This window comes from Centroberyx affinis, unplaced genomic scaffold (assembly GCF_046629955.1).
Source record: "Centroberyx affinis isolate AG114_WGS23_722 - 3 ecotype Tasmania unplaced genomic scaffold, CSIRO-AGI_Caff_v1 ptg001824l_1, whole genome shotgun sequence".
Classification (NCBI taxonomy): domain Eukaryota; kingdom Metazoa; phylum Chordata; class Actinopteri; order Beryciformes; family Berycidae; genus Centroberyx; species Centroberyx affinis.
The window spans coordinates 38,694-64,898 of record NW_027280207.1 but is presented as its reverse complement, the minus strand read 5'-3'; the positions used below and the strand labels follow the sequence as shown (position 1 = coordinate 64,898).

At 40.0% G+C, this 26,205-nt stretch overlaps 2 protein-coding genes across 2 annotated transcripts in view; one reads left to right on the top strand and one right to left on the bottom strand.

Moving 5' to 3' along the window:
* The window catches only part of LOC139652551 (uncharacterized), a 28,346-nt gene extending 22,114 nt beyond the window's left edge, over positions 1-6,232 (bottom strand). The window contains exons 1-4 of the mRNA XM_071529657.1: positions 6,085-6,232; positions 5,240-5,365; positions 1,555-1,707; positions 258-400 (exon numbers count right to left, since the gene is read on the bottom strand). Coding sequence (XP_071385758.1) covers positions 258-400; positions 1,555-1,707; positions 5,240-5,365; positions 6,085-6,232 — 570 coding nt within the window. The remainder of the gene's footprint in view (positions 1-257; positions 401-1,554; positions 1,708-5,239; positions 5,366-6,084) is intronic.
* The window catches only part of LOC139652552 (collagen alpha-1(XIV) chain-like), a 130,201-nt gene that overhangs the window by 71,346 nt on the left and 32,650 nt on the right, over positions 1-26,205 (top strand). The window lies entirely within an intron of this gene.

Genomic DNA, 26,205 nt, shown 5'->3' with positions numbered 1-26,205 from the left:
CCTCTCTTCCTCCCTGTAGTTGTTGGACCCACAGACAGTATTGTCTCCAGTCAGCTGTCAGTTGAAACAGCTCTGCTGCCTCTTGCTGCAACAATGAGTCCAAACTGTTTGGCTATCAGCTGTCGCTGACTCAATAGCCAAATACATATAAACACACACATAGAAATACACAAATAAACACACAGGCACACACATATGTACATATACGAACACATACTGTACAGTATATACATGCAAACCAACACAATCTCACTCACCTGTTCCTCTCTGCTGTTTATGACCACCAGATCTGATCCTGTTTTCTGACAGTCCTTTCTGCTCTCTGTCCAAGTTTTCTTCTCAGTAGATTTATAGTAACACCTGCCGCCAAATATCTCCCATCCTTCAGGACACCACTTCCCTTGTTGTCAAAGAACTGATTTAGTAACAGATTTCAATTAATTCAACGTCAGATTGATTAGAATTTACTATTTGCTCTGTATTTTAAATCCCAGAGCTTCTTTTGGTGCAAGTCCAAGTCAAGTCTCAAGTCTTTCAGGGCAAGTCCTAAGTCAAGTCTTACTGTAAGTTTTCATAATTGCAAGTCAAACAAACAAACAAACTTAATGAATGTTGACGTGGCGTATGAATTTGGCCGAGCGGCAGGATACTGTGCGTCGGCCGTATAGGATTTAGCAGACATAATCTGATCGTATTTCCTATTGCAGATGAATGTAATGACTCCATTATCGGTATCATCCGTTTGATTCTTAAACATATGGAAAACACCAAAGCTGATGATCGACTGCTTTCTATTGATTTTAGTTCGGCTTTTAATACCCTTCAGCCTTATTTATTAATTCAGAAAATGAAACTGATGAATCTCAACCCTTTTATTATTAAATGGTATTCCTCCTTTCTGACAAATGGCACCCAGCATGTAAAGGTTAACAACGTCCTCTCTGACCTCAAAACCATCAGCCCAGGTTCTGCCATGTGTGCTTAACATAAAAAGGCTAAAGAAGACATCAAGGTCATAGAAATGAATGAAAGCTACTTGTTTTATTTAACTCAATTCATATACAGTTATTATTTGTATTTATTTTCTGAGTTGTTCGCCGCTTACATCCCGGTGCAGCTGGAGAGCTGGCTGGAGGCTTGGCGGCGTGTTTATGCTTTAAGGCTGTTAGACAACATTTAGGCCTATATGGAAACATTTACGCCAAAGTGATTTATTTATTTTTTTTATTCCTTAACAGTCAGCCACCAGCTATCCCCATCCACACCAGTTTGGCAGCGCAAAGGCCGGTTATCAAGGTTAGGCTACTCCAAAACAAAAGCTAAAGGCGGAACTGAGCGCAGAGCAATAAAGGGAAGCATTTAAAAGCCTGTTTTTGAATAAGCAATTGCTGCGGAGTTTTACCGGTTTAAAATCTGATCAAGTCTTTGCTTTCAAGTCTCGAGTCACGTCAAGTCTTAAAGCAGTCAAGTCGCAAGTAAGTCGAGTCACAAGTCGTGTGACTCGAGTCCAAGTCTCAGGTCTCAAGTCTACAGCTCTGTTAAATCTTATCTCACCTTCAATTTTACTCTTCAGCTGGTTTACTTCAGTCTGTAACTGGTTTCTCTCTTGAGTCAGATTGTGGTGACTGGTCAGCAACTGGTTTCTCTCTTGAGTCAGATTGTGGTGACTGGTCAGCAAATTGCGTCTATCCACAATGACTGAAATATCTGATGACAACCATGAAAAAGAAAAAAAAAACATGTCAACAACATCAACAATTCTTCTTAAATTGGTAAATATTAGGGATGGGACAATATATCCAAATTCAATATTTCACAACACAAAAATGTGACAATCCGTATGGTGTGTCAGAAAAATGAATGGTGATATCAGCTCCATGTTATTCTGCTGTAGTAATCACTAATGAGACTCTTGACCATCACAGTTTCACAAGATCTCCATCAAAATTATATTATTGTCACTTTGTAATGACATTTTTAAATTGTTATTTACATTCTAGCAGCCAATGTCATTGCAAAGATTTGTGCCTCAGAAATTAACAAAATTCTGAACAGTCATACTTCTTAGTCATACTGTCTGTTCTGCTGCAGGTTTGAAGTCACAGGCTCCTGTTGTTTTATAAAATACATTAAAAACAGCTCCTAGTATGATCTTATAAGGCCACAATCATTGCAGTTGCAATCCAATCATATCAAAAGTAGTCCCATTCTTCCAGAATTGAATGTGAACAGATCATTGTGGTCATGTGATCATAATGTGTTTGATCAATTTCAAATAGCTTATTAAATCAGCACCATACAAAACACCATACAAAACACTTCCAAAGCATTACCAGTATTAAATGTGTCAGTTCAAACGTTTATCAGAAAAAGGTTGAGCTTTTTAACAGGATCAGAGCAGCGACTCTGGAGATACGCATGACTTCTATTTTTGATGGACTACTACATGTCCGTCTGTTCTGTATTTTAGCCATATAAATGTATATAAATAATAGTTTGCTTATTGTAGTTATTTATCACCATGTCAGTTAGGAAAATAGAGGATACATGAATCAATGTCGCTTAAATAAATGTTGGAGATGAAGTTATCCACGGAGAGATGCTGAGAAGCTTCTATTTGGCAACAGTACATCTACACTCATAAAAAGGGACATAAGTACTCTTCTATGGTACATTAATGTTCCTCACAGTACAACGTGAGTTGTTTATAGAACAATAAGCAAAACTGGATAACTGTGTTGACTTACCCATAGGTAAAATAATAGATACAGCCAACAGAACGGGCGGAGCGCAGGCAGAACCACGGAGCTGCTGTAGTAGCTCTGTGTTACGCAAACTGAACGCATGCTGTGTACGATCAAAAGCTTCATCAGAGAACATGGCTAGAGTCCATTTTCTCAAGAACAGAACAGTAACGTTAGTCCATGAGGCCAGTGCTTGCTTGGAAGTGACAGGAGGATGTGTGTGTGTGTGTGTGCGCGCCAGGCAGACTGTGTGTATTTGATAGGCTGAAACGTTTTTCTATCTTAACTTTGTTTTATAATCAAATTGTATTTTTTTTCTTAAATTATTAGTTTCTTTGATTAGTATGCCTATTGATTTCAAGTCCTAAGCACAAAAAAAGAAAGAAACGGGCCCGGGCCCGACCCTCATAGCCCACATCATTCTGTATCTCACCCACACAAAAATAGCAACAGGAAAAGCAAAACTAACCACAAAGGCACAGAGCAGCACAGAGTGTCTTCAAAGTTCTTTATTCATAATCAAAGAGGTGACTGCCATTAAATTCCATTCAGCAACAGCTTTTTTGTTTAGTTTGTGCAGGACACAAACCGCAACAAAGCCGAAAAAGCCTCGTTCTAAAGCCAGAAAGGCTAAACACAGCCGCTCCAAAACCTGAGTGAACACTGCTGCAGCATTTCAAAGGCTAGCTAGCTAACGTTTCTTGTTGATGCAACAAAGCAAACATTAGCTCAAGTATCTGTCAAGCAATACGATCACAACCTGTTGCTAGTAGCTAAGTGGCTAAAGGGGATTGGGTAAAGTTAGCGTTAGCTACAGCTTACGGCCCTGCTCCACTACAGCCATCGGCCGTCAGCCATGGAAGGAGTGATTCCTTTCCCAGCACTGAAAGATGCTCCACTGCTCGCGTTGCGTCCGATGGCTGCGTCCAAGATAAAAAATTGCCGGATCCAATTCTCGATAGCTGACGCTCTCCCACATTGAAATAAAATTGAATTGATTGTTTTGTGGTGTATTCATTCAAAATTCAACATGCTCTGTGGAGCAGGGAGAACGTCACATTGGCGCAACGCTGATGGCAAAGCGAAGTGATGCTGGTAGTGGAGCTCTAACGTTACTGTTAGACCTAGCTAGCGATAGGTTGCCAGATGCCCGATTTTCGACCAGACTGTCCGGTTTTCAGATGCATTGTCTGTGTTCGGTCAGAAGGGTCGACCGGTCAAAATCATTGGGACTTTGACTGAGACGTTTGCCGATGTTGGGTTTGGCAAAATAAGGGTTTGTCCGAACTTCCAGAAGCCATATACTGCCATTGATTTCAAAAATACAATAAAAATAGCTCTGAGACATACTGCTGACTGAACTCTGCAGGTTCTTCCTCTGAGGCATTTCCAACAATCACCTGCTTAGAGCTACTAGCTAAAAAAGATGCCCAGTGGCACAGGGGCTAAGTGATTGCTACTTCTATTAAATATACACCCATTTTATCAGCTTATATTTGCCCTGTTGGCCAAAAATTATTTCATGTAGCAGATCGAGCAAAATACAGCAGTAAGAGCTCTGTCCACAGTAAGCTGGACTCAACAACGATGGTTGAATCTGCTGCCAAAATATTTTTTTCACCATTTCTACATCACATTTCTACGTCACATTATATGATTTCTGGGTAAAGTCCTTCAAACCTTTCAGAAATTCAGTGATTTTGGCCACTTGGGGCTGCCAAAGTATGAAGTTGCCTTTACAGCTTTAAACTGTAATTAATGTACATCAGAAAAAACAGCTGATGAACAAGACAAGTTAAGACCCTGATTGATCTCAGGTTAAAGTGACACGAGACAGACATGAGACAGTAAGTGATTGGTTGAAGTGATACATGGCATAATTTAAAAATAAGATACTATGGCCAAGACTATAACAAAATATATAATAAAAGGTCGATAAAGAAGACACTGAAGACACCTAGTGATCATATTAATAAAGGAATAGTTCACCCAGAAATGAAAATTCTGTCATCATCTACTCAGCCTCATGCCAAATGAAACACAGGTGAAATTTGTTAGTCCATATAACACACAGGGAGGCTGCAGCACAACTTGGTAGCAGCCTTCTCCAAAACAACTGAAGTCAATGGGGACCTGTTCTTTAGAGCTCCAAAACAACAACAGCCAAACAATCACACTGTGAATAGAAAGACCTATACACCATTATTTGTTGCAAATCAATCAGCTGTAGTTAAGATTTGCACTAAATGATGGTGTAAATATACTGTAGGTCTTTTTTTAACTCTGAAGAACTGGTCCCCACTGACTTCAGTTGTTTTGGAGAAGGCTGCTATGGAGTTGTGCTGCAGCCTCCCTGTGTGTTATATGGACAAACTTCACCTGTGTTTCAACTGGCATGAGGGGGAGGAGATGATGACAGAATTTTCATTTTTGGGTGAGCTATTCCTTTAAGAGAGTCAAGGTATGATGTCATGAAATAAAAATGAGAGCCTCACAGTAGATGGACAGGACGATGATCCCAGTCCCCAGCAGAAGGCCCAGCAGGCCCAGACTCACTGCAGCAGCTCTGAAAGGGTTTCTGCTTCTCTGGACGGCCGGAAGATACGTTTGAGTGTGTGATCCTGCAGAGGCAAAGTACACACAGATCACATTCACATTCACACCAAGCATGTTCTGAGTTTATTTGAACTCTGGAGCGTTTATTCCTATGGCTGGGTATCGTTAGGATTTTTACCGATTCTGGTGCCATTTTCGATTCTTCTTATCGATCCGATTCTTTATGGATTGATGAAACAAGGGCAAACTTAGAGAGCGCAGAGAAGTCCGTCATGCTTTGCTAAAATTGTACGGACTGGAATCAGATTTGTTTTAACCCACCACTGCAAAAGTCTCTAACCTGGCAAATTGAAAGATTACCAAAACTCTGTCCAATAAAGAAGCAACTTGTGAGTCCATGTGGCTTTTCTTTACAAGCTCTGGTTCTCTTTTAATTGGGCAGTGTGAATATAAACAAAGCAAATTCAAAAATGCAACAATGTAAACTTTTCCACTATGGTTAAAACAAAAGAAAACAAACTAGTTGAGCTCGCACCTTTACTATGTGAGAAGTAACGCTAAGGAAACGCCCAAAGTTTTAAAAGACTGGTGCAGAAATGGGTAGGATATGGTTTAGAAGTTTGGTGCGAAGATATCTGAACCCTTTCACTTTTGTTTTTGCGGAATGATAATATCAAATTGTACAAATGTGAAATTGATCAAGCATCCGTTGCTCATTATTTAATTGTAACACATTCACAAGCCTTTATTTTACAATATTCAGTTGTAATGATTTCAGATGTACCTCCTTCAGGCTGCTGGTCTCTCAAAGTGTCTGCGCTCTCGTAGATCTCCACCATCCTCTCCTCCCTCTCTCCTCTCTCCTCTTGGTCTCCTCTGTTATATCTCACCTTCTTAGTGAAGTCTGGCCTGGCATAAATATCTGTAGACATCTTGAGGGATGAGAAAACTGAAAACTACACTAACTGTATTATCCTTTACTGATGCTGCTGTCAGTGTTTCTTGCTTCAGTGTGTCTGTTTCTGTCTGTCAGTGGGTTTCAGCAAGTGTCATCAAGGAAGTAGCAGCAGCAAAACACACACCACACACACACACACACACACACACACACACACACACACACCACACACCCACACACACACCACACACCCAGTCACACTCACACATACTTTTACACATTTATCACTGTTGGATGAAAACCTCATAACTCCAGTTTTGGTTATTTTCTGGTGAAGTTTCATTAACTTCAGTTGCATCAGATTGCATGTTCCTCTGTAGAATGATAAAATTAAAATTCTACAACTCTTGGGTTTTTGAAATATTTTCAGAACCAATTAGAGCCATTAAAAAATGCATTGATGTCAAGATGTGTGAATGCACCCTCACGCATTTATACACAGCTGCATGCATGAATGCCCACACACACACGCACACACACACAAACAGAGCAGACTTACAGTGTTTCCAGCACAGGAAATGTGATGTGTTATCTGCTCAGGTGGTGGACCATGCCTGGTGGAGGAACTGAAACCGTTGTTCACTGACTTCTGATATTTCACTGGTCATCAAGTTAAGATGCTAAAATCTTACTGTTGCTGTTTGGCTGCAGTTTGATAGAATACAACAGAAAAGAATAGAAACTAATCTTTACCACATGACCAAGGTCTGTGGCAACCACAGTACGAGTCCCAAGTCAGTCTCAAATCAAGTCCCAAGTCTAAATGTAGATTACCAAGTCAAGTCCATGTCATTATTTTCAAGTCTCAAGTCTAAATGTAGAACAGCAAGTCAAGTCAGAACAAATCAAGAGTCCAGTATCAATTTACTATCTTAAAGAAAACTAAATATCTAGGTCTTTTCAATGCAATATGGTTTTAATAGGATAAAAACTTGGTAAGAGCATCATGAGTTTGATTTCTATAATCAGTTTCAACTTCAATAAATTCAGTCATTCCATACAAATTCAGCAAACAGAATTTAAATTCAGTCGTCTGCTGGAACAAATCTCATCACTTTCAATCTGAGTCATTTACACAAACACAAGATCTCAAGTCAAGACTTTAGGAATCTTTTCAAGTCATCAGAGTACAAGTCAGAGTCAAGTCCCAAGTCACCAGAACCCAAGTCAAGTCTCAAGTCTTCTCTTCATGCATCAAGTTGAGTCTCAAGCGATTACAATTGTGACTCGAGTCCAAGTCATGTGACTCGAGTCCCCACTTCTCATATGCAGTATCGATGCTGTTAACTATCAGGGTCTGTAGGTTTCATAAACAGACTGGATGCCCACTGTGCCAGTTAAATTAACTAAAGACTTCCGGTTTGGCCGTTTAGCCTTCAAAATAAAAGTGTGAGATTTGAAAATAGGTAGAAATACTGTTTTGAACCAATTACTTAGTATTTAATAGTCAAATTCAATAAGTGAGTACCCATATTAATGTTTGATGTCAAAATAATAATGAAAAATGCCATAAAATGTGTCATTTTTAACTATACACGCTGCATGTATTACACTGTGCAGAATACATACCGAACGGAGACTAAAGTGGTCATCAAACATATATGGGTTGTCACTTAATGAATTTGACGATTAAATACAAAGTAATTGTTACAGTATTTCTACCTATTTTCAAATCTCGCGCTTTCATTTAACCGGAAGTCCTGTTTCTGCTAATTCGAGCTAGTCTTACCTATGGAGGCCGGGGTGTCCGCAAACATGACGTATTTTGAAATAACTGCTAGAGTGGCGATTTCAGCTAAATAATGGTGTAAATGTCGGTCTGTTCAAGTCACTTTGGGATCGTTTGGCTTCAGGAGACTTGGATTATGCTGTAAGAGCTGCATGGAGCCATTTTATGGTTATTTTCCGTTATTTTTTGAACGCTGAAGACAGGTGTCCGGCAACCTCAGTTGTTTTGGAGAAAGCTGAAATGTACTTTTTCCGGGGATCTCCGGGACTGTTGTATGAACTAACAAACTTTACCCAATTTTCTACTGGCATGGGGGTGAGTAGATAATGACTGAATTTTCATTTTTGGGTGAACTATTCCTTTAATCAAGACATTTTAAGCAGACATACACTTTCATCAACAGTCCAGCAATATACCAGACCACATGATTTAGTGTGAAACACAGAACGAATGACTGAATGGACACAAAATAGTTAAGTTTGAGGTTCATAAAATACAGTTTCATAGCAAAGTGATTTTGGTCACATTTGTCAGTCATTCAAAAGCAGATCCCAACAATACACAGCCACCTATCAACAAAGAAAGTAGGAAATCTATTTCTCACAGATCCAGAACTTTGATTCATAATACCAGTCTTGTGTCCACTGTCCTTGGTGATTGCAGCATAATACGTAGGGCCTGTGACTGGGGCTTTGAGGCAGTCCTACCGCCCAGTACCTGCAGAACAAACAACATATTCTCCTTTGTAATAGAGCTGAAACTATTGATTATTTAGTATTGAATCCCACATCAAATATTCAAAATACGCATCCGTTTTTTGACCAGTGCACAAAAGCTCCATATAAACCAAAAGTATTAAGCTTTTCAAAACGTAAAAAAAAAAAAAATCTATATATCTTTAATAAATGTAATGTATTTATTAATCCCATCTCTCTTTATTTAGTAATCCTCTTCTAAGGGATCTGCACAAAATTCAAGGAATTATGGGTGGAAGTAGACGGATGCGGTTCCTCATGCTCGGAAAGTCTGGACTGATGCTCATATCCAGCTATTTCTTCAAGTGTTCTTGTGAACACCACAGAAGAAGAGAGAGACAAGTCCATCATGCTGCAAGTAGGGCCACATTTTTCGGGGCCGTCACATATGTGTCAACAAGGCAGAGGCTCATCAGTGTTGTGAGACTGTCCACTGTCCACGGGACAAACTGCTTTCACCAGCCATGTATCGGTTTCACAGTAAGTTATAAACCTACTGCATAACTCCCATAAGGTAACAAATTATTCTATGGTCAATTTTCTAGCTACTATTTTGGCTTCGGGTCGCTGCCGGTCGCCGCCATTGTTGTCGTTGTTTTCTTGATTAGGCTTGTGACGTCACAAAGAATTGTGGGAGCAAAGTGACCATCGCCTGCTCACTTTGAAAACGACCGTTACATAGGGCCCTTTGAAGGGCCGAGTTTTACACACTTTGGATTGTAATGCCCTTCAATATGGCGGCGGTGTGCGTGGCCCTCATTATGTTCACTTTAAAGTGAAGAGCCCTACATTTTGAAATACAGCCTAGGTCTCTCTGCAGCCTGCAGACTCCCTACAAGACACGCCCCCACAGGCTACGTCAGTACAAGACACGCCCCCACAGGCTACGTCAGTACAATACACGCCCCCTGAGGCTACATTTTCATAGGAAATAGTATGGTAGTTTGTTTTTCACCTGTATTACTAGGTTATTCTCTGTAAATTGCCACTCTTTGCAGATTCTAATGACCCATTTCAGCCACCATAGCCACCATAGGTTATAAATAAAATGATGTGACAACCCCCTAGGGGTCCCGACCCAGGTTAAGAATCTATGGTTATCATATATACCTTTATTAGTTAGGCTACCGTTCCTCCTGCAGCCAAGGGAGGCCATCGATTCCTTAATTCCCTAATCATCCCTCGTTACCTAATTGGCTCTTTCAGTCCTCTACTCTCCACTGAGATAGCTGATGTGTGGTGAGCGTTCTGGCGCAAACTGGCTGCCGTGCATCACCCAGGTGGGTGCTACACATCGGTGGTGGATGAGTTGAGACCCCCCCCCGCCCCCCCCCCCATCATATGTGAAGCGCTTTGAGTACCTAGAAAAGCGCTATATAAATGTAATCAATTATTATTATTATTATTATTAATTTATTAATGGAGGCGATTCTTGTTATTCTCCAACTCATGGAGGCAATTGGTGCCAAATATTAAGATTATTAAAAACAAATTATTTGATTACAAAAATTTCTGTTTTTTTTAATTTATGGAACATTCTTTGCCACCCAACTTTTTAACACATCCATTCTATTAGTTATAAACAGTGCCTTTGATAGCACTGTGATAGAATAAAACTTACAGAATAATGTAAAATATCTCACGTTGATGTCAGCGGTGATCCATCCACCCACTCCCACGTCTGTCTCGCTGTATAATGCAGACCAATCCAGGAAGCTCCATCCTGATTCAGCTTACTGACAAATTCCTGATAATTTTGCGAAAGAGGCCACAATTATTTCTCTGTTCTTAAAGCATAAGTTTGGTGATTTTGGTCCTATATATAATGAGTCTTTTCATCCCTGTAATTCTTGGACCCACAGACAGTATTGTCTCCAGTCAGCTGTCTGTTGAAACAGCGAGCTCTGCTGCCTCTTGCTGCAACAATGAGTCCAAACCGTCAAAATATCTCCAAAAAAGTCAGTCTGTGAAAACGATACAGAGAGCAACCGACGTATTTCTATCCACAAAGCAGCAGCACTTTATCATTTCCACTCAGTGGATCGTCTTCTACCAACAGTTTGGACTCATTGTTAGTAGCAAGAGGCAATGGAGCTCGCTGTTTCAACTGACAGCTGACTTGATAGCTAAATACATATATACACACACATAGAAATACACGCAAAAACACAAACATACACACCTGTTCCTCTCTGCTGTTTATGACCACCAGATCTGATCCTCTGCTCTGACAGTCCCATCTGCTGTTTGCCCAAGTTTCCTTCTTAGTAGATTTATAGTAACAACTGCAGCCAAATTTCTCCCATCCTTCAGAACACGACTTCCCTTATTGTCAAAGAACTGATTTAGTAACAGATTTCAATTCATTCAACGTCAGATTGATTAGAATTTACTATTTCCTATGTATTTTAAATCCTATCTTACCTGCAATTTTCCCATTCAACTGGTTTACTTCAGTCAGTGACTGTTTTTTCTCTTGAATCAGATTGTGGTAACTGGTCAGTAGCTGGTTTCTCTCTTGAGTCAGATCATGGTAACTGGTCAGTAGCTGGTTTCTCTCTTGAGTCAGATCATGGTAACTGGTCTTTAACTGGTTTCTCTCTTGAATCAGATTGTGGTAACTGGTCAGTAAATTGTTATGACTGATGTTGAGTTGGTCTCTTTGCAGCACCAAATTCTCTCTCTCCACAATCACTGAAATATCTGACGACAACCATGAAAAATAAAAAATATAAATATGTTAACAACATCAAACCCTTCTACTTTAAAGTAAAAGCAGAGCTGAGTGACATCTTGTGTTTGACTGGTAACCGGCAACACTTCTCTGTGGGTATGTTTGGCTTAGCTATTAGCATTTATGCGCTGTTTGTTCTTAGTAGGCCTGTATAGTGCAGGGGCTTTGCTGTGTGTTATTTACAAATGTTTTGCGGTTTCTGTCGCCCTCTAGTGGTCAGAAAATTTTGCTTATTGCAGCTTTAACTGTATCGGATAAATTTAGTGTTAGCCACAGCTTGAGGCGCTAGACCTCTGGGTTAGCTGATCGCATATTATCACTCGCTATTGATCCCATCGTTTACATGACTTGCTGTATAATATGCCTGTAACTCTGTGGGATGTTCTAAACATTTGTAACAATTTGCAGTGTTACTTCTTCACTTGACTTTTCTGAACTGTAACACAACTTGGCTAAGTGGAGTCTGTTGTGAAAACACCAGTTCATACTTTCTGTCAGTTTCAGGCCACCGTAGCTCCCGGGGAGGGGAGGGGTGAGAGAGGTTGGGTGGAGCCGGGGGCTTTGACTGAGACTGGTGGAGGAGGAGACACGTTTGCTGATGTTGTTGTAGTTCCTACGGCTGCCATTAGATGTTACTAAAGAGTCCTGATTGTTTCTTTGAACGATAATATCAGTGGAATTTTTTTTCCTATCACCATTAATGTCTATGAAGAATCTAAACCCAGCGATGTATTCGCCAGTCAGAAGCTCCTACTGTCTTTTCTACTGCAGGTTTTCCCAAAGTTCTGGAAGCCATATAATGAAGCAGTATGGCATCACAGCTGTGCTGATATACAGTACAACAGCACGACCTCGAGTCTGACTGCTTTTATACAACAGTTGTATAAACAAAGCTATTCATCAAGTAATTTGAGACAACAGATGATTTTTCTGTTATTTGTCTCCGCCAACAAAAACAGTTCCCTCAGGATTCCACTACCAAGTGTTGCCAAGCAACAGGTAAACTGTTTCCCGACTGCAAGCTAGCTAGCTAGTTTGAGGTTAGCACAGACAATTTCAGCTTACTTTCTTATCAATCTTCCGCCTCTGCCGACCGTTCATAATTAAGGTCAAATGTCTCCATATTTGCGTTGTCACTACTAGGTGCGAATGAAGTTAGAGTTTAGTGTTGACGTGTACTGGGAATATCTGGTAAGAATTTGTTTGTTGCACAACACTGTATAGTCTGCTATAAGTGCTAACTAGCTGGTTAGCTAGCCAGCTACTCGGTTAACGTCAGTTGACGTTGTCGTGATCCGCTTTTTATTTCTCCTCACGAGAAGCGCTCCAGGCAGAGCTTTCTCCACACAAAAAGCGTCCCAGTGCTGTTATACTGTATATCAGCACTCATGGAATGCCTCTTGTCCAATCAAATTGCTCGACTGGAACCAGCTGTTTAATCAAAAATACATGAATAGCTCAGAGATATACTGCTGACTGAACTCTGCTGACTGCTCTCAACATGGAGGAGCAGTTTCTTCCTCTGAGGCATTTCCAACAATCACCTGCTTAGAGCTACTAGCTAAAAAAGATGCCCAGCGGCACAGGTGCTAAGTGATTGCTACTTTTATTAAATAACATTAAAAAGTCCACGCCTATATTCAGTAGTTAAAGCTGCACAAGGCAAGATTGTTATGTAAAAATACATCCATCTTATCAGATTATATTCGCCCAGTTGGCCCAAATTAATTTCAGGTAGCAGACTGAACGAAATCCAGCAGAGAGCTCTGTCCACACTAAACTGGACTCACCAATCTGCTGCCGAAATATTTTTTCACCATTTCTACCCCTACAGGCACTAAGAAGAATAAATTTAGCTCTGAGCTCATCCTACTGAAGTCACATTATATGATTTCTGGGCTTTTCAGAAATTCAGTGATTTTTCCAAAGTGCCGCCAAAATGTGAAGTTGCCTTTTACAGCTTTGAACTAATTAATATACATCAGAAAAAAAGGCTTAAGTCACACATGGCATAACTTAAAAATAAGATACTATGGCCAAGACTATAATCAAATATACAGTATATACAGTATATTACAGTGACCTAAGATATGATGTTATGAAATAAAAATGAGAGCCTCACAGTAGATGGACAGGACGATGATCCCAGTCCCCAGCAGAAGGCCCAGCAGGCCCAGACTCACTGCAGCAGCTCTGAAAGGGTTTCTGCTTCTCTGGACGGCCGGAAGATACGTTTGAGTGTGTGATCCTGCAGAGGCAAAGTACACACAGATCACATTCACATTCACACCAAGCATGTTCTGAGCATTTATTCCTTCAGTTCAGTTCATATTTCCAGGCGAGAACGATGGCATTTGAACTCTGGTGACACCAAATACAAACACAGAGAGTCTCAGTCCTCTAACAAGAGAAACCATCCCAAAAAGCAAGGGATTATGGGTATAAGGAGATGGATGTTGACATCTGATAGCCAGCGGTTCCTCGTGCTTGGAAAACATAGATCACATTCATACCAAGCATATTCTGAGCAGTTTATTTGCAGCGTTTATTCCTACGGCTGGGTATCGTTAGGATTTTTACCGATTCCGGTGCCATTTTCGATTCTTCTTATCGATCCGATTCTTTATGGATTGATGAAACAAGGGCAAACTTAGAGAGTGCAGAGAAGTCTGTCATGCTTTGCTAAAGTTGTACGGACTGGAATCAGATTTGTTTTAACCCACCACTGCAAAAGTCTCTAACCTGGCAAATTGAAAGATTACCAAAACTCTGTCCAATAAAGTAGCAACTTGTGAGTCCATGTGGCTTTTCTTTACAAGCTCTGGTTCTCTTTTAATTGGGCAGTGTGAATATAAACGAAGCAAATTCAAAAATGCAAGAAAGTAAACTTTTCCACTACGGTAACAGTAACACTAAGGAAATTCAACGGCCAAAGTTTTAAAAGACTGGTGCAGAAGTGGGTAGGATATCATTTAGACGTTTGGTGAAAAGATACACACATACACACACATTCAAAAGGACTTCATTTTACAATATTCAAATGTAATGATTTCAGATGTACCTCCTTCAGGCTGCTGGTCTCTCAAAGTGTCTGCGCTCTCGTAGATCTCCACCATCCTCTCCTCCCTCTCTCCTCTCTCCTCTTGGTCTCTTCTGTTATATCTCACCTTCTTAGTGAAGTCTGGTCTGGCATAAACATCTGTAGACATCTTGAGGGATGAAAGAACTGAAAACTACACTAATTATACTTACAGAACTGTTTCGATTTACTGTTACGATACTACGTTACACCATAGAATTTGCTGTATTGCTAAATCTATGTACGATTCTACAGTATGTAGAGTTTTATTCTAGAAATGTAATTTTATCTATGTCCTATATTGATGCTGCTGTCAGTGTTTCTTGACCAGGCTGCAGTGTCTGTCTGGTTCTGTCTGTGTCAGCCAGGTTTCAACAAGGGACAGCAAGGAAGTAGCCACAGCAAAACACACTCTCTCACACACACACACACACACACACACTTCTACACATTTGTCTTTTACTCTACTGTTCCATGTTCCTCTGTATGATGAGAGAATTCAAATTGTACAAATGTTGGGGTTTTGAAATCTTTTCAAAACCAATTAGATCAACACACACACACACACACACATGCACACAGACAAGCGCGCGCACACACACACACACACACACACATACAGAGCAGACTTACAGTGTTTCCAGCACAGGAAGTGTGATGTGTGCTCAGGTGGTGGACCATGCCTGGTGGAGGAACTGATTCTCAAAGTGTTGTTCACTGACTTCTGATGTTTCACTGGTCATCAAGTTAAGATGCTAAAGTCTTAATGTTGCTGTTTGGCTGCAGTTTGATAGAATACAACAGAAAAGAATAGAAACTAAGGTCTGTGGTTACCGGTTTCAGCACAGTAGGATTGAATGAAGGAACAGCTCTGCTACATGGACACATAACAACCAGCAGACAGCAAACAACACAGAATGAGTCCAAAACTGAACAGACAAAACCATGTAGAGCAAAACAGCAAAATGCAGCTGATAACAAACGGCATCAAATAATAAACACAGACATTGAACAGAGATCACATGCTGTGTGTGGAAGATATGGAGTTCAGTAAATCGATTCCTCTTCACCTGTTCAGATGAAAAGTAGCAGCTTGCTAAATGTGGAGTTAGTGTTTGGTGGCAGTTTATCTTGAATCTATCCTGCGTTAATACTGCAGGCAGTTCTTTCTGAGATGGAATAAAGCGTAACAAAAGTAGCACATTGTAAATTAAAACTTAACCAACTAGATACCAGACTGTTCCTTGCCATTCGTCTTCTCAAAAGAGAGCAAAACTTGAATTTTCCAGACAATTCCTCTTGGGGGAGGGAGCATGGAGTAAAAATTATCACTTGTACAATGGCTACATGTACTGTGACCGCCCACTGTGTCACTTAAACTAACAATCAAACAAATAGATAAGAAAGAAATGATAACCTAAACAAATGCTACTAAAGCTGTGTTCACACTGCAGTTGAACGGTTCCCAATTCAAAATTTTCCCGTCATGTGACTGAGATCCGGGGCCTCATGTGTAAAACTTGGATTCCACACTACAAGGCTACGTAAGCAGAAATCGGGAACCGGATCTAACAGATCTGAAACGGAGCCGGATCAGAGCCACAACTCTGGAGATACGCATGACTTCTATTTTTGTCGGACGACACATCCGTATTTGAGCCATAGAAATGTATATAAAGGCCAAGATTTTACTTATTATAGTCATTTATCATCATGTCAGTTAACAAAATAGAGGATACATGAACCAATGTGACTGAAATAAATGTTGGAGATGAGATTATCTATGGAGCCACTGAGAAGCTTCTGTTTGGCTCTAAAAAAAACCTACACTCTAAAAAAAAAAGGGATGCAAATACTCCTACTGCATATGGTACATTCATGTTCCTCACGGTACAACTTGAGTTTTTTATGGAAGAATAAGCAAAACTAGATCATTTTGTTCACTTACCCATATTATATTATACAGGTAAAATGTAGACAGGCTCAACACAACCAGCAGACTGCAGTGAAACAAGAACAGACCTGCTGCAGCAGCTGAACATGACTAAAGTGCTGCAACCAGTGTTGGGCAAGTCTCTACTCTCTACTCTCTGCTACTCTTACTTATTACTCCTTTAAAAAGTAATCACATTACTTTACTAATTACTCTACAGGAGCAGTAATTAGTTACATTACCCGTTGCATTACTTTTCGTTACTTCTTCTACATCACTTCTTTTACTGCTGAGTAGCTGTCCCCAGTATGTCCTGCTCTGAAATCCAGCTTCTGTTGTTTAGTCGTTGGCAGTGGAGCCTCCTTGTTGTTTTTCCCAGAGTTTCTCATTGCTGTGTCGTATCAGATGCTTTGATAAATTGGATGTGTTTCTCGCTGTGGAAAGCATTTTGCTGCCGCACAAAGTTTACAACGGACGATAATGTTCTTTGCATCCTTAACTGAGATAAAGTCAAAGTAGGCAAGGCAAGGCAAGGCAGCTTTATTTGTATAGCACATTTCATACACTGGGGCAATTCAAAGTGCTTTACAGAGTGATAAAAATACAGTAAAAGTAATAGATGTACAATTAAAAAGTGCAAAAGTATAGACAAGAGATACAAAAGATAAAAGACTTAAAAAGTAAACTAGTGCAGTTCAAATCAAATGAAATAGAAAGATAAAAGAACACAACAAATACTCCCACTTTTAGATGCACATTGTGAGTGAACCCATATGTTTTTCTGTAATTTCCTTTTCCCCTGTCCTTCCTGATTCTACTCTTGATCTGATATTTACGTCAAGGACATACATGTCCTTAAGATACATATGAGGAAAAAAACAGACGAAAATTTCAAAGCAGAGAAAAGAAAAGGTTGAGGGGGTTTCAGGTTTAAGTAACACAGTAATGGAGCATTACTGGGATTAGTAACTGTAATATAATAACTGAATTTGAAATTGCAATCCCTTACACTACTTGTTGCAGAAAAACTGCAATGCTGTTTCCAGTCAATTTTATGAAAAAAAAAACTTTGTTAATACAGAGCTACTATTATTCTGTAAGAATTCTCACTGTTTGTTATTGACAGATTAACAGATTCATAAATGTTTGCAGCTGACAAATTTCCAGTCTTGTGCATTACAACAAGAACATATCCAGCAAAACTAAGCCAGTGTCACTCAGTGCAGCTGGAAACGTTCACCTTAATCAAGACATTTTAAGACAACAGAATACACTTTTATTAACAGTCCAGCAATCTACCAAACCACATGATTTAGCATGAAACACAGAACGAATGACTGAATAAAATAAAATGGATAACTTTGAGATTCATAAAATACAGTTTCATAGCAAAGTGATTTTGGTCACATTTGTCAATTATTCAGCAGATCCCAACAATACACAGCCGTCTATCAACAAAGAAAGCAGGAAATCTGTTTCTCACAGATCCAGAACTTTGAGTCATAATACCAGACTTGTGTCCACTGTCCTTGGTAATTGCAGCATGACACGTAGGGCCTGTGACTGGGGCTTTGAGGCAGTCCTGCCGCCCAGTACCTGCAGAGCAAACAACATATTCTCCTTTTTAATAGAGCTGAAACTACTGATTATTTTCATTTTGAAATAATGTATTGAATCTCACATCAAATCACATCAAAACTCATATCAAATAATCTATAGTCAAGAGCACATCAATTTTTTGACGAGACAAAAGATGTATCAATAAAATGATATCCCAGTAAACCAGAAGTATTAAACTGTTCAAAATGTAAAAAATAATAAAAAAAAGAAATATTAAATAGGCGTATATCTTTAATGAGTGAAAATGTGTTTAGTAAACCCTCATTCTCTCTGAGGTTTGCTTTTCTGTTCATTTTTATGATAGTTAATCACACTTAGCTTAAGTTAGATTTAAGTCAGATTTGTTTTGTTTTGACTCCCACGTTTGAGAAGATTTTTTTCTGTTCTCTTTTAGTGATTTCTTCCATTTTTTTTTATTCGTGTAACATTATTTGCTGCCCTACTCTTTAACACATCCATTCTATTAGTTATAAACAGTGCCTTTGATGGCTTTGATGGCATTGTGATAGAAAAAAACCTAAAAAATAATGTAAAATATCTCACGTTGGTGTCAGCGGTGATCCGTCCACCCACTCCCACACCCACTCCCACTTCTACTTCCATCTCGCTGTATAATGCAGACCAATCCAGGAAGCTCCATCCTGATTCAGCTTTCTGACAAATTCCTGATAATTTGGCAAAAGAGGCCGCAATCAGTTCTCTGTTCTTAAAGCATAAGTTCAGTGATTTTGTTCCTATATATAATTCCTCTCTTCCTCCCTGTAGTTGTTGGACCCACAGACAGTATTGTCTCCAGTCAGCTGTCAGTTGAAACAGCTCTGCTGCCTCTTGCTGCAACAATGAGTCCAAACTGTTTGGCTATCAGCTGTCGCTGACTCAATAGCCAAATACATATAAACACACACATAGAAATACACAAATAAACACACAGGCACACACATATGTACATATACGAACACATACTGTACAGTATATACATGCAAACCTGTTCCTCTCTGCTGTTTATGACCACCAGATCTGATCCTGTTTTCAGAGTCCTCTCTGCTCTCTGTCCAAGTTTTCTTCTCAGTAGATTTATAGTAACACCTGCCGCCAAATGTCTCCCATCCTTTAGGACACCACTTCCCTTGTTGTCAAAGAACTGATTTAGTAACGGATTTCAATTCATTCAACGTAAGATTGATTAGAATTTACTATTTCCTATGTATTTTAAATCCCAGAGCTTCTTTTGGTGCAAGTCCAAGTCAAGTCTCAAGTCTTTCAGGGCAAGTCTCAAGTCAAGTCTTACTGTAAGTTTTCATAATTGCAAGTCAAGATGCAAGTCTTTCAGGCCTGTGAATCCTGACCATGCCCATTACAATGACACGGGACCAGTTCTCATGTTTTTTAAAGTTTTCCTTTCAAAACTTTTTTTATTTTATTTATTTTTCTTTGCTGTGTACCTGACTAGAACATGAAATTTGACAATGGATAACACCAGGCTTTTATTTTACACCTTAATTTTGCTGGTTCATTTGGTGCCCACTCACTGGGTTCAGAGGTATCAAACACAATGCAGAGTCCAGTTTATAGAGCTCAGAATGTGTATTGAAGTGTTGAATGAATGCAGGTAGTTACAACACAGGCAAACAATAAAGATGACGACTGAGGTATGATTGGCCAGCTTGGTGATTGATGACATACAGTATGTGGTTTTGATAGTGAATGTCCCGTATCACAAACAAACTTAATGAATGTTGACGTGGCGTATGAATTTGGCCGAGCGGCAGGATACTGTGTGTCGGCCGTATAGGATTTAGCAGACATAATCTGATCGTATTTCCTATTGCAAATGAATGTAATGACTCCATTATCAGTATCATCCGTTTGATTCTTAAACATATGGAAAACACCAAAGCTGATGATCGACTGCTTTCTATTGATTTTAGTTCGGCTTTTAATACCCTTCGGCCTTATTTATTAATTCAGAAAATGAAACAGATGAATGTCAACCCTTTTATTATTAAATGGTATTCCTCCTTTCTGACAAATGGCACCCAGCATGTAAAGGTTAACAACGTCCTCTCTGACCTCAAAACCATCAGCCCAGGTTCTGCCATGTGTGCTTAACATAAAAAGGCTAAAGAAGACATCAAGGTCATAGAAATGAATGAAAGCTACTTGTTTTATTTAACTCAATTCATATACAGTTATTATTTGTATTTATTTTCTGAGTTGTTCGCCGCTTACATCCCGGTGCAGCTGGAGAGCTGGCTGGAGGCTTGGCGGCGTGTTTATGCTTTAAGGCTGTTAGACAATATTTAGGCCTATATGGAAACATTTACGCCAAAGTGATTTATTTATTTTTTTTATTCCTTAACAGTCAGCCACCAGCTATCCCCATCCACACCAGTTTGGCAGCGCAAAGGCCGGTTATCAAGGTTAGGCTACTCCAAAACAAAAGCTAAAGGCGGAACCGAGCGCAGAGCAATAAAGGGAAGCATTTAAAAGCCTGTTTTTGAATAAGCAATTGCTGCTGAGTTTTACCGGTTTAAAATCCGATCAAGTCTTTGCTTTCAAGTCTCGAGTCACGTCAAGTCTTAAAGCAGTCAAGTCGCAAGTAAGTCGAGTCACAAGTCGTGTGACTCGAGTCCAAGTCTCAGGTCTCAAGTCTACAGCTCTGTTAAATCTTATCTCACCTTCAATTTTACTCTTCAGCTGGTTTACTTCAGTCTGTAACAGTTTTTTCTCTTCGGTCAGATTGTGGTGACTGGTCAGCAACTGGTTTCTCTCTTGAGTCAGATTGTGGTGACTGGTCAGCAACTGGTTTCTCTCTTGAGTCAGATTGTGGTGACTGGTCAGCAACTGGTTTCTCTCTTGAGTCAGATTGTGGTGACTGGTCAGCAACTGGTTTCTCTCTTGAGTCAGATTGTGGTGACTGGTCAGCAAATTGTGTCTATCCACAATGACTGAAATATCTGATGACACCATGAAAAAGAAAAAAAAACATGTCAACAACATCAACAATTCTTCTTAAATTGGTAAATATTAGGGATGGGACAATATATCGAAATTCAATATTTCACAACACAAAAATGTGACAATCCATATGGTGGGTCAGAAAAATGAATGGTGATGTCAGCTCCATGTTATTCTGCTGTAGTAATCACTAATGAGACTCTTGACCATCACAGTTTCACAAGATCTCCATCAAAATTATATTATTGTCACTTTGTAATGACATTTTTAAATTGTTGTTTACATTCTAGCATCCAATGCCATTGCAAAGATTTGTGCCTCAGAAATTAACAAAATTCTGAACAGTCATACTTCTTAGTCATACTGTCTGTTCTGCTGCAGGTTTGAAGTCACAGGCTCCTGTTGTTTTATAAAATACATTAAAAACAGCTCCTAGCATGATCTTATAAGGCCATAATCATTGCAGTTGCAGTCATATCAAAAGTAGTCCCATTCTTCCAGAATTGAATGTGAACAGATCATTGTGGGTTTTTGCCTTCCGCTCTGCCTTAAGTTTTGTTTTGCCTCTCCACTGCCACCAGAAGAATGTAGCAGTTCACAGTAGAGCCCGGCCCGGGCCTCAACTACAGGCTCTAGGCCGGCCAGAGCCTGAATTCTTTTTATTTTATTTTTAAATCTAAAAACCTAATGTGTTTGATTAATTTCAAATAGCTTATTAAATCAGCACCATACAAAACACCATACAAAACACTTCCAAAGCATTACCAGTATTAAATGTGTCAGTTCAAACGTTGATCAGAAAAAGGTTGAGCTTTTTAACAGGATCAGAGCAGCGACTCTGGAGATACGCATGACTTCTATTTTTGATGGACTACTACATGTCCGTCTGTTCCGTATTTTAGCCATATAAATGTGTATAAATAATAGTTTGCTTATTGTAGTTATTTATCACCATGTCAGTTAGGAAAATAGAGGATACATGAATCAATGTCACTTAAATAAATGTTGGAGATGAAGTTATCCACAGAGAGCTGCTGAGAAGCTTCTATTTGGCAACAGTACATCTACACTCATAAAAAGGGACATAAGTACTCTTCTATGGTACATTAATGTTCCTCACAGTACAACGTGAGTTGTTTATAGAACAATAAGCAAAACTGGATAACTGTGTTGACTTACCCATAGGTAAAATAATAGATACAGCCAACAGAACGGGCGGAGCGCAGGCAGAACCACGGAGCTGCTGTAGTAGCTCTGTGTTACGCAAACTGAACGCATGCTGTGTACGATCAAAAGCTTCATCAGAGAACATGGCTAGAGTCCATTTTCTCAAGAACAGAACAGTAACGTTAGTCCATGAGGCCAGTGCTTGCTTGGAAGTGACAGGAGGATGTGTGTGTGTGTGTGTGTGCGCCAGGCAGACTGTGTGTATTTGATAGGCTGAAACGTTTTTCTATCTTAACTTTGTTTTATAATCAAATTGTATTTTTTTTCTTAAATTAGTAGTTTCTTTGATTAGTATGCCTATTGATTTCAAGTCCTAAGCACAAAAAAAGAAAGAAACGGGCCCGGGCCCGACCCTCATAGCCCACATCATTCTGTATCTCACCCACACAAAAATAGCAACAGGAAAAGCAAAACTAACCACAAAGGCACAGAGCAGCACAGAGTGTCTTCAAAGTTCTTTATTCATAATCAAAGAGGTGACTGCCATTAAATTCCATTCAGCAACAGCTTTTTTGTTTAGTTTGTGCAGGACACAAACCGCAACAAAGCCGAAAAAGCCTCGTTCTAAAGCCAGAAAGGCTAAACACAGCCGCTCCAAAACCTGAGTGAACACTGCTGCAGCATTTCAAAGGCTAGCTAGCTAACGTTTCTTGTTGATGCAACAAAGCAAACATTAGCTCAAGTATCTGTCAAGCAATACGATCACAACCTGTTGCTAGTAGCTAAGTGGCTAAAGGGGATTGGGTAAAGTTAGCGTTAGCTACAGCTTACGGCCCTGCTCCACTACAGCCATCGGCCGTCAGCCATGGAAGGAGTGATTCCTTTCCCAGCACTGAAAGATGCTCCACTGCTCGCGTTGCGTCCGATGGCTGCGTCCAAGATAAAAAATTGCCGGAACCAATTCTCGATAGCTGACGCACGCGCTCTCCCACATTGAAATAAAATTGAATTGATTGTTTTGTGGTGTATTCATTCAAAATTCAACATGCTCTGTGGAGCAGGGAGAACGTCACATTGGCGCAACGCTGATGGCAACGCGAAGTGATGCTGGTAGTGGAGCTCTAACGTTACTGTTAGACCTCTGGGTTAGCTAGCGATAGGTTGCCAGATGCCCGGTTTTCGACCAGACTGTCCGATTTTCAGATGCATTGTCCGTGTTCGGTCAGAAGGGTCGACCGGTCAAAATCATTCTGTATAATAACTGTAGCCCTGCTGATATTTCCCTGTCACGGGTGGGTGTTTGTTGTAAATCTGGAACCCTACAGATAGCATAGCATTGTATTGATTCCATCTTTTACTTGACTTGCTGCATAATATGTCTGTAACTCTGTGGGATGTTCTAAACATTTATAACAGTTTGCAATGGGATATGCTGTCTCTTCACTTGACATTTCTGAACTGTAGGCTAACGCTACTTGGCTAGGTGGAGTCTGATGTGAAAACACCAGTCCATACTTTGTCAGTTTTAGGCCACCGTAGCTCCCGGGGAGGGGAGGGGTGAGAGAGGTTGGGCGGAGCCGGGGGCTTTGACTGAGTTTGCCGATGTTGGGTTTGGCAAAATAAGGGTTTGTCCGAACTTCCAGAAGCCATATACTGCCATTGATTTCAAAAATACAATAAAAATAGCTCTGAGACATACTGCTGACTGAACTCTGCAGGTTCTTCCTCTGAGGCATTTCCAACAATCACCTGCTTAGAGCTACTAGCTAAAAAAGATGCCCAGTGGCACAGGGGTTAAGTGATTGCTACTTCTATGAAATAACTTTAAAATGCCCACGCCTATATTCAGTAGTTAAAGCTGCACAAGGCAAGATTGTTATGTAAAAATACATCCATCTTATCAGCTTATATTCGCCCAGTTGGCCCAAATTAATTTCAGGTAGCAGATTGAACGAAATCCAGCAGAGAGCTCTGTCCACACTAAACTGGACTCACCAATCTGCTGCCGAAATATTTTTTCACCATTTCTACCCCTACAGGCACTAAGAAGAATAAATTTAGCTCTGAGCTCATCCTACTGAAGTCACATTATATGATTTCTGGGCTTTTCAGAAATTCAGTGATTTTTCCAAAGTGCCGCCAAAATGTGAAGTTGCCTTTTACAGCTTTGAACTAATTAATATACATCAGAAAAAAAGGCTTAAGTCACACATGGCATAACTTAAAAATAAGATACTATGGCCAAGACTATAATCAAATATACAGTATATTACAGTGACTTAAGATATGATGTTATGAAATAAAAATGAGAGCCTCACAGTAGATGGACAGGACGATGATCCCAGTCCCCAGCAGAAGGCCCAGCAGGCCCAGACTCACTGCAGCAGCTCTGAAAGGGTTTCTGCTTCTCTGGACGGCCGGAAGATACGTTTGAGTGTGTGATCCTGCAGAGGCAAAGTACACACAGATCACATTCACATTCACACCAAGCATGTTCTGAGTTTATCTGAACTCTGGAGCGTTTATTCCTACGGCTGGGTATCGTTAGGATTTTTACCGATTCTGGTGCCATTTTCGATTCTTCTAATCGATCCGATTCTTTATGGATTGATGAAACAAGGGCAAACTTAGAGAGTGCAGAGAAGTCTGTCATGCTTTGCTAAAGTTGTACAGACTGGAATCAGATTTGTTTTAACCCACCACTGCAAAAGTCTCTAACCTGGCAAACTGAAAGATTTCCAAAACTCTAGAAGCAAATATAGAAGCAACTTGTGAGTCCATGTGGCTTTTCTTTACAAGCTCTGGTTCTCTTTTAATTGGGCAGTGTGAATATAAACGAAGCAAATTCAAAAATGCAAGAAAGTAAACTTTTCCACTATGGTTAAAACAAAAGAAAACAAACTGTAGGTGAGATCGCACCTTTACTATGTGAGAAGTAACACTAAGGAAAGTCAACGGCCAAAGTTTGAATAGACTGGTGCAGAAATGGGTAGGATATGGTTTAGAAGTTTTGTGCAAAAATATCCGAACCCTTTCACTTTTGTTTTTGCGGAATGATAATATCAAATTGTACAAATGTGAAATTGATCAAGCATCCGTTGCTCATTATTTAATTGTAACACATTCAAAAGGACTTCATTTTACAGTATTCAGTTGTAATGATTTCAGACGTACCTCCTTCAGGCTGCTGGTCTCTCAAAGTGTCTGCGCTCTCGTAGATCTCCACCATCCTCTCCTCCCTCTCTCCTCTCTCCTCTTGGTCTCTTCTGTTATATCTCACCTTCTTAGTGAAGTCTGGCCTGGCATAAACATCTGTAGACATCTTGAGGGATGAGAGAACTGAAAACTACACTAATTATACTTACAGAACTGTTTTGATTTACCGTTACGATACTACGTTACACCATAGAATTTGCTGTATTGCTAAATATATGCACGATTCTACAGTATGTAGAGTTTTATTCTAGAAATGTAATTTTATCTATGTCCTATATTGATGCTGCTGTCAGTGTTTCTTGACCAGGATGCAGTGTCTGTCTGGTTCTGTCTGTGTCAGCCAGGTTTCAACAAGGGACAGCAAGGAAGTAGCCACAGCAAAACACACTCTCACACACACACACACACAAACACACGGCAAGATGTGTGATAGCACCTACACGCATTTATACACAGCTGCATGCATGAATGCCCCACACACACACACACACACAGACAAGCGCGCGCACACACACACACACACATACAGAGCAGACTTACAGTGTTTCCAGCACAGGAAATGTGATGTGTTATCTGCTCAGGTGGTGGACCATGCCTGGTGGAGGACCTGAAAGTGTTGTTCACTGACTTCTGATGTTTCACTGGTCATCAGTTAAGATGCTAAAATCTTAATGTTGCTATTTGGTTGCAGTTTGATAGAATACAACAGAAAGGAATAGAAACTAAGGTCTGTGGGTACCAGTTTCAGCACAGTAG